The 17893-nt window shown below is 47.7% G+C and overlaps 1 protein-coding gene across 1 annotated transcript in view; it reads left to right on the forward strand.

The window, feature by feature from the left end:
- The first annotated feature begins 296 nt into the window (after positions 1 to 296).
- LOC106593777 (unconventional myosin-XV) overlaps positions 297 to 17893 on the forward strand; it is a 145346-nt gene continuing 127749 nt past the window's right edge. The window contains exons 1-7 of the mRNA XM_045712653.1: positions 297 to 322; positions 4259 to 4289; positions 6325 to 6500; positions 9749 to 9833; positions 12762 to 12815; positions 13673 to 13754; positions 15386 to 15516. Of these exons, the coding sequence (XP_045568609.1) occupies positions 297 to 322; positions 4259 to 4289; positions 6325 to 6500; positions 9749 to 9833; positions 12762 to 12815; positions 13673 to 13754; positions 15386 to 15516 (585 nt within the window). The remainder of the gene's footprint in view (positions 323 to 4258; positions 4290 to 6324; positions 6501 to 9748; positions 9834 to 12761; positions 12816 to 13672; positions 13755 to 15385; positions 15517 to 17893) is intronic.

Raw genomic sequence — 17893 nt, forward strand, 5'->3', positions numbered from 1 at the left:
CTTCAAGTACGATTCCTGTCTCAGGTAGCACACAAGTTAGACTGGCCTTCAAGATTCCTGTTCAGGTAAATAAAACCCGTTAGACTGGCTTTAACGACTTCCCGTTCAGGTAACAAGGCCTCGTTAGACTGGGCTTCAACGATTTCCTGTTCAGTAGCACATCTGTGGGACTGGGCTTTAAGATCCCTTCAGGTAACACATCCTGTAGGACTGGCTTGATCGACTTCCTGTCTAGGTACACACCCTGTTAGATCGGGCTTTAATGATTTCCTGTTCAGGTAACTGACCCGTTAGGGATGGCTGTTAACGACTTCCAGTTCAGGTAACACATCGTTAATTGGCTTAAACCCCAGTAGTAATACACTGTTAGATAATGGATGAACGTTCAGGTAACACACCTCAGAGATGGTTCAACGACCGTCTGGTAACAATCCCGTTAGACTGGCCTAAAGGTTCTGTACAGTAACAAACCTGAATATTTTAATGATTAGTAATACACCCTGTTAGACTGGCTGGTCAAGATCACCTTCACAATTCTAACCCCGTCATTCAGTATCAGCGCCTCTAACCCGTGTGTGTTATATAAGTCTCTGTGGTTTGAAGCAGCTCCAGTCGATGGGGAACTGTATTCCTTCATGCTTGAAAACTGGATTCTCGAGTAGAATAGAGCATGCTAAGACAACTCCTACCCATGCAACTGTCATCAGTACCCTCTGCCCGGGTTCTACTGAGTAGGAGAAGAAGGAAGCAACTCACCAGGCCTACCAAGTAGGAGTTATTAGGCAACGAAATTCAATGCTAAGGAGTTGTTGCAACGTAAGGTTTCAGGCCTACCAAGTAGGAGTTATGCCAAGGTTACACAACCTCCACGAGCGTACTGGAGGAGTTACCAAGGTAACCGCCATAAACCCAATACTAGATATAAGTAACGCTTAGTAGTTCAACCCTCCTACCTAGGGTGTCTACCAAGTAGGAGTTTTATTAATGGAATCTAAACAACCAGAGGCCTCACAGTAAAGAGTTACCAAGGTAACCACTGGATAAACCTCCTACTTACCAAAAAGAAAAGTAAGCAACCCCCACAGGGGCCTATCAAGCAGGAGAGTGTAACGTATAAACCTCCACCATTAACAGGAGTTCGAAGTGTGAAGAGTAAGAACCCTAAGGGGCAATTTCATGGAGTTGCACGGTAGAGATACAACCCACCAGGAGGCCTGCCAACAGGGAGTTATCAAGGTAATAGTTATGGATTAATCTTACCCAGGCTCACAAGTGGAGTGAGTTAAGGTAACCGCCCATGCAGCCTCAACCCTCCTACCCAGGGGCTACCGGTGGTAGAGTTATTACAATTGGTTTATAGTCTAACCTTCCTACCTGTAAAGCTTTTGCAGGAAGCCGCCAAGCAAAAACGTCTATACTAACCTCCACCATGTAACGTATATCCTTCCAGGGGCTTCCAAGCCAAGAGATAACAAGTAATTATTATATCAATCTTACTACTATGTAATCGGTTATACCTAACCTCTTACCCAGAAAAAGCCTATGAAGGAGATAAATAAGTCTATACCCAAACCTCCCACCAGGGGCTACTGGCAAGAGATAACAAGAATTTTATATGCAACCCCAGCCCAGAAGTCTATTGCAGGAGATAAAGGTAAATATCAGAAACCAACAAAAGAGTACTAAGGTAAGTGATAAAACCAGGGCTACTAGGTGAAGATTGGCAGGTAAAACAACTTCCAACCCTACGAGGGCTAACAAGTAGGGAGCTACTGAGTAATCGCTCAGTACTAAACTTCTCCGCTCTGGGGCCTACGAGCAGGAGTTGTCAAGGTACGGGGGTATACCAACCTCCAGGCTATTCTACAAGGGAAGCAACATTAAGCCCAATTCCAGCCAGGGGAGGTTTTATCAAGTGGAGTACAGTAACGAATAACTACCAGGGCTAGGAGTATTACAAGCAGAACGTCATACAACCCCCATAACACTGCTAGGAGGTTTATAGTAACCATCATACAACCCCCTAGCTCAGTAAGCCGGGTTGCTAGGTGAAAGGAAAATGGGGCTACTCAAAGATACAGTAACGTGGTACCAACCCCCCTACGCTACTGGGCAGGAGTCACTCAAGTAACATATAGATCCCCCTACCCAGGGCCTACTAAAGGAGTACAAGGTGGATAGACCCAAGGCAGAACAATAAATACAACCCTACCAGGCCTACTAAGTAGGAGAAACTGGAACTCTAAAACAACCCAATGGCCTACTTAAAGATAGGAGTTAAAGAAAGAAGGGGCACTAATAGGAGTTACTAAAAAAATAAACCCTCCTACCAGGGGCCTACCAAGTAGGAGTTACCAAGGTAACCGTCTATACCTGACCCTCCTACCCGGGGCTTCCAAGTAGGAGTTACCAAGGTAACCGTCTATACCTAACCCTCCTACCCAGGGCCTCAAGTAGGAGTAACAGCGCAACCGTCTATCACTAACCCTCCTACCCAGGGGCCTACCAAGTAGGAGTTACCAGTAACCGTCTATACCTGACCCTCCTACCAGGGGCCTACCAAGTAGGAGTTACCAAGGTAACCGTCTTACCTGACCCTCCTACCCGGGGCCTACCAAGTAGGAGTTACAAGGTAACCGTCTATACCTAACCCTCCCACCCAGGTTCTACCAAGTAGGAGTTACCAAGGTAACCGTCATACCTAACCCTCCCACCCAGGGTTCCTACGCGTAGGAGTTACTGCAGGTAACCGTCTATGTAACCCTCCTACCCAGGGGCCTACCAAGTAGGAGTTACCAAGGTAACCGTCTGCTAACCCCATCCTCCGGCCCAGGGGCCTACAAGTAGGAGTTACCAAGGTAACCGTCTATACCTACCCTACCAGGGGCCTACCAAGTAGGAGTTACCAAGGTAACAGTCTATACCTAACCCTCCTACCCGGGGCCTACCAAGTAGGAGTTGCTCAAGGTAACCCGCTATACCTAACCCTCCTACCCAGGGGCTTACCAAGTAGGAGTTACCAAGGTAAACCGTCTATACCTAACCCTCCTACCCAGGCCTCCAAGTAGAGTACCAAGGTAACCGTCTATACCTAACCCTCCTACCCAGGGCCTACCAAGTAGGAGTTACCAAGGTAACCGTCATACCTAACCCTCCTACCCAGGGTTCTACAAAGTTAGTTACCAGGTAACCGTCTATACCTAACCCTCCTACCCAGGGGCCTACCAAGTAGGAGTTACCAAGGTAACCGTCTATCTTAACCTCCTACCCATGTAACCGTCTATACCTAACCCTCCTACCCAGGCCTACCAAGTAGGAGTTACCAAGCGATAACCGTCTAGAAGATACCTAACCCTCCTACCCAGGGGCTGCCAAGGAGTTACCAAGGTAACCGTCTATACCTAACCCTCCTACCCAGGGCCTACCAGTAGGAGTTACCAAGGTAACCGTCTATACCTAACCCTCCTACCCAGGGGCCTACCAAGTAGGAGTTACCAAGGTAACCGGCTCGTTACCTAACGCCTACCCAGGGCCTACCAAGTAGGAGTTACCAAGGTAACCGTCTATACCTAACCCTCCCTACCAGGGGCCTACCAAGTAGGAGTTACCAAGGTAACCGTCTATACCTAACCCTCCTACCCAGGGCCTACCAAGTAGGAGTTACCAAGGTAACCGTCTATACCTAACCCTCCTACCCAGGGCCTACCAAGTAGGAGTTACTAAGGTAACCGTCTATACCTAACCCTCCTAACCAGGGGCCTGCCAAGTAGGAGTTACCAAGGTAACCGTCCATACCTGACCCTCCTACCCGGGGCCTACCAAGTAGGAGTTACCAAGGTAACCGTCTATACCTAACCCTCCTACCGGGCCTACCAAGTAGGAGTTACCAAGGTAACCGCCTATACCTAACCCTCCGACCCAGGGGCCTACCAAGTAGGAGTTACCAAGGTAACCGTCTATACCTAACCCTCCTACCCAGGGGCCTACACAGTAGGGAGTTACCAAGGTAACCGTCTATACCTAACCCTCCTACCCGGGGCCTACCAAGTAGGAGTTACCAAGGTAACCGTCTATACCTAACAACCTCCTACCCAGGGGCCTACCAAGTAGGAGTTACTAAGGTACCCGTCTATACCCAACCCTCCTACCCAGGGCCTACCAAGTAGGAGTTACCAAGGTAACCGTCTATACCTAACCCTCCTACCCAGGGCCTACCAAGTAGGAGTTACCAAGGTAACCATCTATACCTAACCCTCCGACCCGGGGCCTACCAAGTAGGAGTTACCAAGGTAACCGTCTATACCTGACCCTCCGACCCGGGGCCTACCAAGTAGGAGTTACCAAGGTAACCGTCTATACCTAACCCTCCCACCCAGGGCCTACCAAGTAGGAGTTACCAAGGTAACCGTCTATACCTGACCCTCCTACCCGGGGCCTACCAAGTAGGAGTTACCAAGGTAACCGTCTATACCTAACCCCTCCTACCGGGGCCTACCAAGTAGGAGTTACCAAGGTAACCGTCTATACCTAACCCTCCACCCGGGACCTACCAAGTAGGAGTTACCAAGGTAACCGTCTATACCTAACCTAACCCTCCTACCCAGGGCCTACCAAGTAGGAGTTACCAAGGTAACCGTCTATACCTAACCCTCCTACCCGGGGTTCTACCAAGTAGGAGTTACCAAGGTAACCATTTATACATGACCCTCCTACCCAGGGCCTACCAAGTAGGAGTTCCCAAGGTTACTATCTATACATGACCCTCCTACCCACTGCCTACCAAGTAGGAGTTACTAAGGTAGCCATCTATACCTTACCCTTCTACCCAGGGGCCTACCAAGTAGGAGTTACTAAGGTAGCCATCTATACCTTACCCTTCTACCCTGGGCCTACCAAGTAGGAGTTACTAAGGTAACCGTCTATACCTATCCCTCCTACCCGGGGTTCTACCAAGTAGGAGTTACCAAGTTGCGTGTTAAATCGTGTTGTGTTGGGTGAGAGACCAAAAGGACAGTAACAACGAAACTACAGCCTCGGTGATTGTCCTGTGTCCTTACCCTTCTACCCGGGGCCTACCAAGTAGGAGTTAAGCCTAACCCTCCTACCCAGTTCAGTAACAACGGACTGCAGTTCCTACGGTGATGTCCCCTTCTACCCGGGGCCTACCAAGTAGGAGTTACTAAGGTAACCATCTATACCTAACCCTCCTAACCAGGGGTTCTACCAAGTAGGAGTTACCAAGTTGAGCGTGTTAAACAGGATGTGTTGTGTGGTGAGAGACCAAAGGACAGTAACAACGCCTTCCTACGGTGATTGTCCTGTTGTCCCACCCTTCTACCCGGGGCCTACCAAGTAGGAGTTACCAAGGTAACCGTCTATACCTAACCCTCCTACCCAGTTCGTAGCAGGTTACATTCCTCGGTGATTGTGTGTCCTTGTCAGTAACAACGGAAACTGCAGTTCCTACGGTGATTGTCCTGTTGTCCTTACCCTTCTACCCGGGGCCTACCAAGTAGGAGTTACTAAGGTAGCCATCTATACCTTACCCTTCTACCTTGGGCCTACCAAGTAGGAGTTACCAAGGTAACCGTCTATACCTAACCCTCCCTACCCGGGTCTACCAAGTAGGAGATACCAAGGTAACCGTCTATACCTAACCCTCCTACCCAGGGTTCTACCAAGTAGGAGTTACCAAGGTAACCGTCTATACCTAACGCCCCTACCCAGGGCCTACCAAGTAGGAGTTACCAAGGTAACCATCTATACCTAACCCTACTACCCAGGGTTCTACCAAGTAGGAGTTACCAAGGTAACAGTCTATACCTAACCCTCCTACCCGGTTCCTACCAAGTAGGAGTAACCAAGGTAACCAGCTATACCTAACCCTCCTACAGGGTAACCAAGTAGGAGTTACTAAGGTAACCATCTATACCTATCCCTCCTACCCGGGGCCTACCAAGTAGTTGTTACTAAGGTAACCATCTATACCTATCCCTTCTACCCTGGGCCTACCAAGTAGGAGTTACTAAGGTAACCATCTATACCTAACCCTCCTACCTCCGGGGCCTACCAAGTAGGAGTTACTAAGGTAACCATCTATACCTATCCCTCCTACCCGGGTTCTACCAAGTAGGAGTTACCAAGTTGAGCGTGTTAAATCAGGATGTGTTGTGTTGGGTGAGAGACCAAAGGACAGTAACAACGGAAACTGCAGTTCCTACGGTGATTGTCCTGTTGTCCTCTGTTCCAACCCTCCTACCCAGTTCAGTAGCAACGGAAACTGCAGTTCCTACGGTGATTGTCCTGTTGTCCTCTGCTCCACAGCTGTTTCTGAAGGAGGAGGTGTACCAGTTGCTGGAGTCTAAGAGAGAGCGTGTCCGTCAGGTGGCGGCCCTCACCCTGCAGAGATACACGCGCATGTTCTTCGTCAGGAAACGGTACACGGAGTTCAGGACCAAGATCGTCAGACTACAGGCCTACTGTAGAGGCTTCCTCACCAGGTACTGACCTCTGACCTCTGACCCCCTGACCTCTTACCCTGATCCCTGGGTATAGAACCCACAACCACCCTCCGCGGGGTACAGTTACCAGACAGGGTATAGAACCCACAATCACCCTCACTATAGTTACCAGACAGGGTATAGAACCCACAACCACCCTCGCTACAGTTACCAGACAGGGTATAGATCCCACAACCACCCTCACTATAGTTACCAGACAGGGTATAGAACCCACAACCACCCTCACTACAGTTACCAGACAGGGTATAGAACCCACAATACCCTCATTCAGTTACCAGACAGGGTATAGAACCCACAACCACCCTCACTACAGTTACCAGACAGGGTATAGAACCCACAACCACCCAACTACAGTTACCAGACAGGGTATAGAACCCACAACCACCCCACTACAGTTACCAGACAGGGTATAGAACCCACAACACCCACACAGTTACCAGACAGGTAAAGAACTCACAACCCTCACTACAGTTACCAGACAGGGTATAGAACCCACAACCACCCTCACTACAGTTACCAGACAGGGTATAGAACCCACAACCACCCTCACTACAGTTACCAGACAGGGTATAGAACACACAACCACCCTCGCTACAGTTACCAGACAGATTATAGAACACACAACCACCCCACTACAGTTACCAGACAGGGTATAGAACCCACAACCACCCCACTACAGTTACCAGACAGGGTATAGAACGCACAACCACCCCACTACAGTTACCAGACAGGGTATAGAACCCACAACCACCCTCACTACAGTTACCAGACAGGGTATAGAACCCACAACCACCCTCACTACAGTTACCAGACAGGGTATAGAACCCACAACCACCCTCACTACAGTTACCAGATCAGGGTATAGAACACACAACCACCCTCACTACAGTTACCAGAGTATGACCAGACATACTAGTTAAGAGGGATAGAACCCACAACCACCCTCACTACAGTTACCAGACAGGGTATAGAACACACAACCACCCTCACTACAGTTACCAGACAGGGTATAGAACACACAACCACCCCACTACAGTTACCAGACAGGGTATAGAACACACAACCACCCCACTACAGTTACCAGACAGGGTATAGAACCCACAACCACCCTCACTACAGTTACCAGACAGGGTATAGAACCCACAACCACCCGATGGCAACCTAATGATTTTACCACGGTACCTACTGTATACACGTGAAACACCTGAGAGGCCTGTTTTACTACTCCTCTGTCTCTCCTTCTCTCCTTCTCTCCTTCTTCTCCTTCTATCCTTCTATCCTTCTCCCTCTGTCTCTCCTTCTATCCTTCTCTCCTTCTCTCCTTCTATCCTTCTCCCTCTCTCTCCTTCTATCCTTCTCTCCTTCTCTCCTTCTCTCCTTCTATCCTTCTCTCCTTCTCTCCTTCTCTCCTTCTATCCTTCTCTCCTATCTTCTCTCCTTCTATCCTTCTCCCTCTGTCTCTCCTTCTATCCTTCTCTCCTTCTCTCCTTCTCTCCTTCTCTCCTTCTCTCCTTCTCCCTCTGTCTCTCCTTCTATCCTTCTCTCCTTCTCTCCTTCTATCCTTCTATCCTCTCTCTCCTTCTCTCCTTCTATCCTTCTATCCTTCTCCTCCTTCTCTCCTTCTCTCCTTCTATCCTTCTATCCTTCTCCCTCTGTCTCTCCTTCTATCCTTCTCTCCTTCTCTCCTTCTCTTCTTCTATCCTTCTATCCTTCTCCCTCTGTCTCTCCTTCTATCCTTCTCTCCTTCTCTCCTTCTATCCTTCTATCCTTCTCCCTCTGTCTCTCCTTCTATCCTTCTCTCCTTCTCTCCTTCTATCCTTCTCTCTCTCTCTCCTTCTCTCCTTCTCTCCTTCTCTCCTTCTCTCCTTCTCCCTCTCTCCTTCTCTTCTTCTATCCTTCTCTCCTCTCTCTGTCTCTCCTTCTATCCTTCTCTCCTTCTCTCCTTCTATCCTTCTCTCCTTCTCTCCTGTCTCTCCTTCTCTCCTTCTCTCTCTTCTATCCTTCTCTCCTTCTATCCTTCTCTCCTTCTATCCTTCTATCCTTCTCCCTCTGTCTCTCCTTCTATCCTTCTCTCCTTCTATCCTTCTCCCCTTCTATCCTTCTATCCTTCTCCCTCTGTCTCTCCTTCTATCCTTCTCTCCTTCTCTCCTTCTATCCTTCTCCCTCTGTCTCTCCTTCTATCCTTCTCTCCTTCTCTCCTTCTATCCTTCTATCCTTCTCTCCTTCTCTCCTTCTATCCTCTCTCTCCTTCTATCCTTCTCTCCTTCTATCCTTCTCTCCTTCTCTCCTTCTCTCCTTCTCTCCTTCTCTCCTTCTCTCCTTCTCTTCTTCTATCCTTCTATCCTTCTCTCTCTGTCTCTCCTTCTATCCTTCTATCCTTCTCCCTCTTCTCTCCTTCTATCCTTCTCTCCTTCTCTCCTTCTATCCTTCTATCCTTCTCTCTCTGTCTCTCCTTCTCTCTATCCTTCTATCCTTCTCTCCTTCTCTCCTTCTCTCCTTCTCTCCTTCTCTCCTTCTCTTCTTCTATCCTTCTCTCCTTCTCTCCTCTGTCTCTCCTTCTATCCTTCTCTCCTTCTCTCCTTCTCTCCTTCTATCCTTCTCTCCTTCTCTCCTTCTCTCCTTCTCTCCTTCTCTCCTTCTATCCTTCTATCCTTCTCTCTCTCTTCTCTCCTTCTCTCCTTCTATCCTTCTCTCCTTCTCTCCTTCTCTCCTTCTCTCCTTCTATCCTTCTATCCTTCTCTCCTTCTCTCCTTCTCTCCTTCTATCCTTCTCTCCTCTGTCTCTCCTTCTATCCTTCTCTCCTTCTCTCCTTCTTCTATCCTTCTATCCTTCTCTCCTTCTATCCTTCTCTCCTTCTATCCTTCTCTCCTTCTCTCCTTCTATCCTTCTCCTCTCTTCTCTCCTTCTATCCTTCTCTCCTTCTATCCTTCTCTCCTTCTATCCTTCTCTCCTTCTCTCTCCTCTCCTCTCCTTCTCTCCTCCTTCTCTCCTTCTCTCCTTCTCTCCTCTCTCTCCTTCTCTCCTCCTCTCCTCTCCCTCCCTCCCCTCCTCTCTCCTTCTCTCCCTCTCCCCTCCCTCCCTCCTCCCCTCCCCTCCTCTCCCTCTCCTCCCTCTCTCCCCTCTCCCTCCTCCCCCTCCCCTCTCCCCCTCCTCCCTCCTCTCCCTCTCTCCCTCTCCCTCCCTCCCTCTCCTCTCCCCTCCTCTCCCTCCTCCCTCCCTCCCTCCAGGAAGCGCTATTTGAAGATGAGGAAGAGTCTGGTGAAGTTCCGTTCTCTCGTCCACATGTACGTCACCCGCAAGAGATACATCAAGGTACACGACATTACTACACGACATTACTACACAACATTACTACATTACTACACGACATTACTACACGTCACCCGCAAGAGATACATCAAGGTACACACGACATTACTACGACATTACTACACGACATTACTACATTACTACACGACATTACTACACGTCACCCGCAAGAGATACATCAAGGTACACGACATTACTACACGACATTACTACACGACATTACTACATTACTACACGACATTACTACACGTCACCCGCAAGAGATACATCAAGGTACACGACATTACTACACGACATTACTACACGACATTACTACATTACTACACAACATTACTACACAACATTACTACACGACATTACTACACGACATTACTACACGGCATTACTACACGACATTACTACACGACATTACTACACGACATTACTACACACTACACAACATTACTACACGTCACCCGCAAGAGATACATCAAGGTACACGACATTACTACACGACATTACTACACAACACACTACACGACATTACTACACAACACACTACACGACATTACTACACAACACACTACACAACATTACTACACGGCATTACTACACGACATTACTACACGACATTACTACACGACATTACTACACACTACACAACATTACTACACGTCACCCGCAAGAGATACATCAAGGTACACGACATTACTACACGACATTACTACACGACATTACTACACAACACACTACACAACATTACTACACGACATTACTACACGACATTACTACACACTACACAACATTACTACACGACATTACTACACAACATTACTACACAACATTACTACACACTACACGACATTACTACACAACATTACTACACAACATTACTACACGACATTACTACACGACATTACTACACGACATTACTACACGGCATTACTACACAACATTACTACACGACATTACTACACAACATTACTACACAACATTACTACACGACATTACTACACACTACACTACACAACATTACTACACACTACACAACACCTAACACACACTACACAACATTACTACACAACATTACTACACAACAATACTACACAACATTACTACACAACACCTAACACACACTACACAACACACACTACACAACATTACTACACAACATTACTACACAACATTACTACACACACTACACACTACACACTACACTACACACTACACACTACACTACACTACACAACACACACTACACACTACACACTACACTACACAACATTACTACACACTACACAACACCTAACACACACTACACAACATTACACCTAACACACACTACACAACACCTAACACACACTACACACTACACTACACACACTACACAACACCTAACACACACTACACACCTAACACACACTACACAATACACACTACACACACTACACACTACACACTATACACTACACTACACACTACGCTACACACTACACACTACGCTACACAATACACACTACACTACACAACACCTAACACACACTACACAACACCTAACACACACTACACACTACACACTATACACTACACTACACACTATACACTACACTACACACTATACACTACACTACACACTACACACTACGCTACACAATACACACTACACTACACAACACCTAACACACACTACACAACACCTAACACACACTACACAACACCTAACACACACTACACACTACACACTACACACTATACACTACATTACTACACAACACCTAACACACACTACACAACACCTAACACACACTACACACTACACACTACACACTATACACTACAATACACACTATACACTACACTACACACTACACACTATACACTACACTACACACACTACACAACACCTAACACACACTACACAACACCTAACACACACTACACACTACACACTACACACTATACACTACACTACACACTATACACTACGCTACACACTACACACTACACTACACACTATACACTACACTACACATTATACACTACACAACATTACTACACAACATTACTACACAACATTACTACACAACATTACTACACAACATTACTACACGACATTACTACACAACATTACTACACAACATTACTACACAACATTACTACACAACACAATACATCTCCTTGGCACTGAGTTGATCAGGCTGTTGATTGGTGGAATGTTGGTCCCACTTCCTCTTGGTCACATGTCGATCCAGAGCATCCCAAACATGCTCAAAGGGTGACTCACCCGCCCTGGGCTCTCTCTGTATTACCAAGAGGTAACGCTGGTGTTACAGAGACAAGAGAGAGAGAGGCAACAGGGCTCTCTGCCCTGGGCTCTCTCTGTCCCGGTGAGATTAAGGCCAACAGGGCTCTCTGCCCTGGGCTCTCTCTGTCCCGGTGAGATTAAGGCCAACAGGGCTCTCTGCCCTGGGCTCTCTCTGTCCCGGTGAGATTAAGGCCAACAGGGCTCTCTGCCCTGGGCTCTCTCTGTCCCGGTGAGATTAAGGCCAACAGGGCTCTCTGCCCTGGGCTCTCTCTGTCCCGGTGAGATTAAGGCCAACAGGGCTCTCTGCCCTGGGCTCTCTCTGTCCCGGTGAGATTAAGGCCAACAGGGCTCTCTGCCCTGGGCTCTCTCTGTCCCGGTGAGATTAAGGCCAACAGGGCTCTCTGCCCTGGGCTCTCTCTGTCCCGGTGAGATTAAGGCACAACAGGGCTCTCTGCCCTGGGCTCTCTCTGTCCCGGTGAGATTAAGGCCAACAGGGCTCTCTGCCCTGGGCTCTCTCTGTCCCGGTGAGATTAAGGCCAACAGGGCTCTCTGCCCTGGGCTCTCTCTGTCCCGGTGAGATTAAGGCCAACAGGGAAAACTGGACCCTTCTTCTAGTTAGGGGTTTGTAATGTTTTGTTCTGTTGTAGATGAAGCTGGAGGCCCGCAGGAAAGCAGAGGAGGAGAGGAGGAGGAGAGAGGAGGTGAGGAGAGGAGAGGAGGAGGAAAAGGGGAGGAGGAGGAGGGAGACGGTGAGTAGAGGAGAGGGGGAGGAAGAGGGGAGGTGAGTAGAGGAGAGGGGGAGGAAGAGGGGAGGTGAGTAGAGGAGAGGGGGAGGAAGAGGAGAGGAGGAGAGGAGGAGGAGAGAGGAGGTGAGTAGAGAGAGGGGGAGGAAGAGGGGAGGTGAGTAGAGGAGAGGGGGAGGAAGAGGGGAGGTGAGTAGAGGAGAGGGGGAGGAAGAGGGGAGGTGGAGGAGGGAGATGGTGAGTAGAGGAGAGGAGGACGAAGAGGGGAGGAGGAGGAGGGAGATGGTGAGTAGAGGAGAGGAGGACGAAGAGGGGAGGAGGAAGAGGGAGAGGGTGTGGAGAGATGGAGGTAGGAGAGGAGAGGAGAGAGGGAGGAGAGGAGAGAGGGAGGAGAGGAGAGGAGAGAAGGAGAGGGTTAACCAAGGGTTAATAAGGGGTCTGAGAAGAGGAGAGGAGGAGAGGGGAGAGAGGGAGGAGAGAGGGAGGAGAGGAGAGAGGAGGAGAGGAGAGAGGAGGAGAGGAGAGAGGAGGAAGAGGGAGAGGGAGGTGGAGAGTAGTTGTCTTTCCATCTCTTATATCTTGTGTGTGTGTGTGTGTGTGTGTGTGTGTGTGTGTGTGTGTGTGTGTGTGCTGTGTGTGTGTGTGTGTGTGTGTGTGTGTGTGTGTGTGTGTGTGTGTGTGTGTGTGTGTGTGTCCTGTGTGTGTGTGTGTGTGTGTGTGTGTGTGTGTGTGTGTGTGTGTGTGTGTGTGTGTGTGTGTGTGTGTGTGTGTGTGTGTGTGTGTGTGTGTGTGTGTGTGTGTGTGTGTGTGTGTAGGAGCTGTCGAAGAGAGAGGTGGTTAATGTCTCTCACCTGGTGATCCCTGCTGAGCTCGGCTCTTTACTGCAGGCTGCAGCAGGTTGGTTTGTGTTCAGACTCCATGCTGACTCTCTCTGGTCCATCTCCTCACATCTCTCTGGTCCATCTCTCACATCTCTCTGGTCCGTCTTACTTCTGGTCCGTTCTCTCTCTGGTCCATCTCCTAACTGACTCTCTCTGGTCCATCTCCTCACATCTCTCTGGTCCGTCTCCTCACGTCTCTCTGGTCCATCTCTCACATCTCTCTGGTCGTCTCTCACATCTCTCTGGTCCATCTTACATCTCTGTCTAGCTCTGGTCCATCTGGTCCATCTCCTCACATCTCTCTGGTCCGTCTCCTCACATCTCTCTGGTCCGTCTCCTCACATCTCTCTGACTCTCTCTGGTCCATCTCCTCACATCTCTCTGGTCCGTCTCCTCACATCTCTCTGGTCCGTCTCCTCACGTCTCTCTGGTCCATCTCCTCACATCTCTCTGGTCCATCTCCTCACATCTCTCTGACTCTCTCTGGTCCATCTCCTCACATCTCTCTGGTCCGTCTCCTCACATCTCTCTGGTCCATCTCCTCACATCTCTCTGGTCCGTCTCCTCACGTCTCTCTGGTCCATCTCCTCACATCTCTCTGGTCCATCTCCTCACATCTCTCTGGTCCGTCTCCTCACGTCTCTCTGGTCCATCTCCTCACATCTCTCTGACTCTCTCTGGTCCATCTCCTCACATCTCTCTGACTAGCTCTGGTCCATCTCCTCACATCTCACCCTCTCTGGTCCATCTCCTCACATCTCTCTGGTCCGTCTCCTCACATCTCTCTGGTCCATCTCCTCACGTCTCTCTGGTCCGTCTCCTCACATCTCTCTGACTCTCTCTGGTCCATCTCCTAACATCTCTCTGTCTAGCTCTGGTCCATCTCCTCACATCTCTCTGGTCCATCTCCTCACATCTCTCTGGTCCGTCTCCTCACATCTCTCTGACTCTCTCTGGTCCATCTCCTCACATCTCTCTGTCTAGCTCTGGTCCATCTCCTCACATCTCTCTGGTCCATCTCCTCACATCTCTCTGGTCCGTCTCCTCACGTCTCTCTGACTCTCTCTGGTCCATCTCCTCACATCTCTCTGTCTAGCTCTGGTCCATCTCCTCACATCTCTCTGTCTAGCTCTGGTCCATCTCCTCACATCTCTCTGGTCCATCTCCTCACAGCTCTCTGTCTAGCTCTGGTCCATCTCCTCACATCTCTCTGGTCCATCTCCTCACATCTCTCTGGTCCGTCTCCTCACGTCTCTCTGACTCTCTCTGGTCCATCTCCTCACATCTCTCTGTCTAGCTCTGGTCCATCCCCTCACATATCTCTGGTCCATCTCCTCACATCTCTCTGTCTTGCTCTGGTCCATCTCATCACATCTCCCTGTTTAGCTCTGGTCCATCTCCCCACATCTCTCCCTCTAGCTCTGGTCCATGCTGAGAGTCTAGCTCTGGTCCATCTCCTCACGTCTCTCTGTGTGTGTAGGTGGCAGACAGCTCCATGCTGAGAGTCTAGCTCTGGTCCATCTCCTCACGTCTCTCTGTGTGTGTAGGTGGCAGACAGCTCCATGCTGAGAGTCTAGCTCTGGTCCATCTCCTCACGTCTCTCTGTCTAGCTCTGGTCCATCTCCTCACGTCTGTCTGTGTTATTAGGTGGCAGACAGCTCCATGCTGAGAGTCTAGCTCTGGTCCAGGCACCACACATCCCTGAGGAGAACCAGCTGACTCTGCCGCTGGACATCAACAACAACCCCTTCAGCCGCTACGTACAGCTGCACTTCAGGGTAACTCACCCCTCATTCAATCCCATACAATTCAATTCAATACTCTGTCTCTACTCACCCCTCATTCAATCCCATACAATTCAATTCAATACTCTGTCTCTACTCACCCCTCATTCAATCCCATACAATTCAATCCCATACTCTCTGTCTGTTCACACCCCTCATTCAATCCCATACAATTCAATTCAATACCTTCTGTCTCTACTCACCCCTCATTCAATACCTTCTGTCTCTACTCACCCCTCATTCAATCCCATACAATTCAATACAATACTCTGTCTCTACTCACCCCTCATTCAATCCCATACAATTCAATTCAATACTCTCTGTCTGTTCACACCCCTCATTCAATCCCATACAATTCAATTCAATACCTTCTGTCTCTACTCACCCCTCATTCAATCCCATACAATTCAATTCAATACTCTGTCTCTAATCACCCCTCATTCAATCCCATACAATTCAATTCAATACTCTGTCTCTACTCACCCCTCATTCAATCCCATACAATTCAATTCAATACTCTGTCTCTACTCACCCCTCATTCAATCCCATACAATTCAATTCAATACTCTCTGTCTGTTCACACCCCTCATTCAATCCCATACAATTCAATTCAATACCTTCTGTCTCTACTCACCCCTCATTCAATCCCATACAATTCAATTCAATACCTTCTGTCTCTACTCACCCCTCATTCAATCCCATACAATTCAATTCAATACCTTCTGTCTCTACTCACCCCTCATTCAATCCCATACAATTCAATTCAATACCTTCTGTCTCTACTCACCCCTCATTCAATCCCATACAATTCAATACAATACTCTGTCTCTACTCACCCCTCATTCAATCCCATACAATTCAATTCAATACTCTCTGTCTGTTCACACCCCTCATTCAATCCCATACAATTCAATTCAATACCTTCTGTCTCTACTCACCCCTCATTCAATCCCATACAATTCAATTCAATACTCTGTCTCTAATCACCCCTCATTCAATCCCATACAATTCAATTCAATACTCTGTCTCTACTCACCCCTCATTCAATCCCATACAATTCAATTCAATACTCTGTCTCTACTCACCCCTCATTCAATCCCATACAATTCAATTCAATACTCTCTGTCTGTTCACACCCCTCATTCAATCCCATACAATTCAATTCAATACCTTCTGTCTCTACTCACCCCTCATTCAATCCCATACAATTCAATTCAATACCTTCTGTCTCTACTCACCCCTCATTCAATCCCATACAATTCAATTCAATACCTTCTGTCTCTACTCACCCCTCATTCAATCCCATACAATTCAATTCAATACCTTCTGTCTCTACTCACCCCTCATTCAATCCCATACAATTCAATTCAATACCTTCTGTCTCTACTCACCCCTCATTCAATCCCATACAATTCAATTCAATACTCTGTCTGTACTCACCCCTCATTCAATCCCATACAATTCAATTCAATACCTTCTGTCTCTACTCACCCCTCATTCAATCCCATACAATTCAATTCAATACTCTGTCTCTACTCACCCCTCATTCAATCCCATACAATTCAATTCAATACTCTCTGTACACACCCCTCATTCACTCCCATACTCTCTGTCTGTACTCACCCCTCATTCAAATCAATTCAATTAAATTTTCTATCTCTGTACATTCTATTTCATTCAATTCAATTTCCAGGTCTGTCTTTCAATTCAGAGTCAATTCAATTCCTCTCAAGTCCCATTTCAATATTATCCCCGACATTTACACAAATGCCAGGCCAATACAGACAGCCTAGCTATATTGGATATATAGAAATACAGACAGCCTAGCTATATTGGAAATACAGACAGCCTAGCTATATTGGATATATAGAAATACAGACAGCCTAGCTATATTGGAAATATAGACAGCCTAGCTATATTGGAGATATAGAAATACAGACAGCCTAGCTATATTGGATATATAGAAATACAGACAGCCTAGCTATATTGGAGATATAGAAAAACATACAGCCTAGCTATATTGGATATATAGAAATACAGACAGCCTAGCTATATTGGAAATACAGACAGCCTAGCTATATTGGAAATATAGAAATACAGAAAGCCTAGCTATATTGGAAATACAGACAGCCTAGCTATATTGGAGATATAGAAATACAGACAGCCTAGCTATATTGGAGATATAGAAATACAGACAGCCTAGCTATATTGGAGATATAGAAATACAGACAGCCTAGCTATATTGGAAATACAGACAGCCTAGCTATATTGGAGATATAGAAATACAGACAGCCTAGCTATATTGGATATATAGAAATACAGACAGCCTAGCTATATTGGAAATATAGAAATACCGACAGCCTAGCTATAT

This window comes from Salmo salar, unplaced genomic scaffold (genome assembly GCF_905237065.1).
Source record: "Salmo salar unplaced genomic scaffold, Ssal_v3.1, whole genome shotgun sequence".
NCBI lineage: Eukaryota > Metazoa > Chordata > Actinopteri > Salmoniformes > Salmonidae > Salmo > Salmo salar.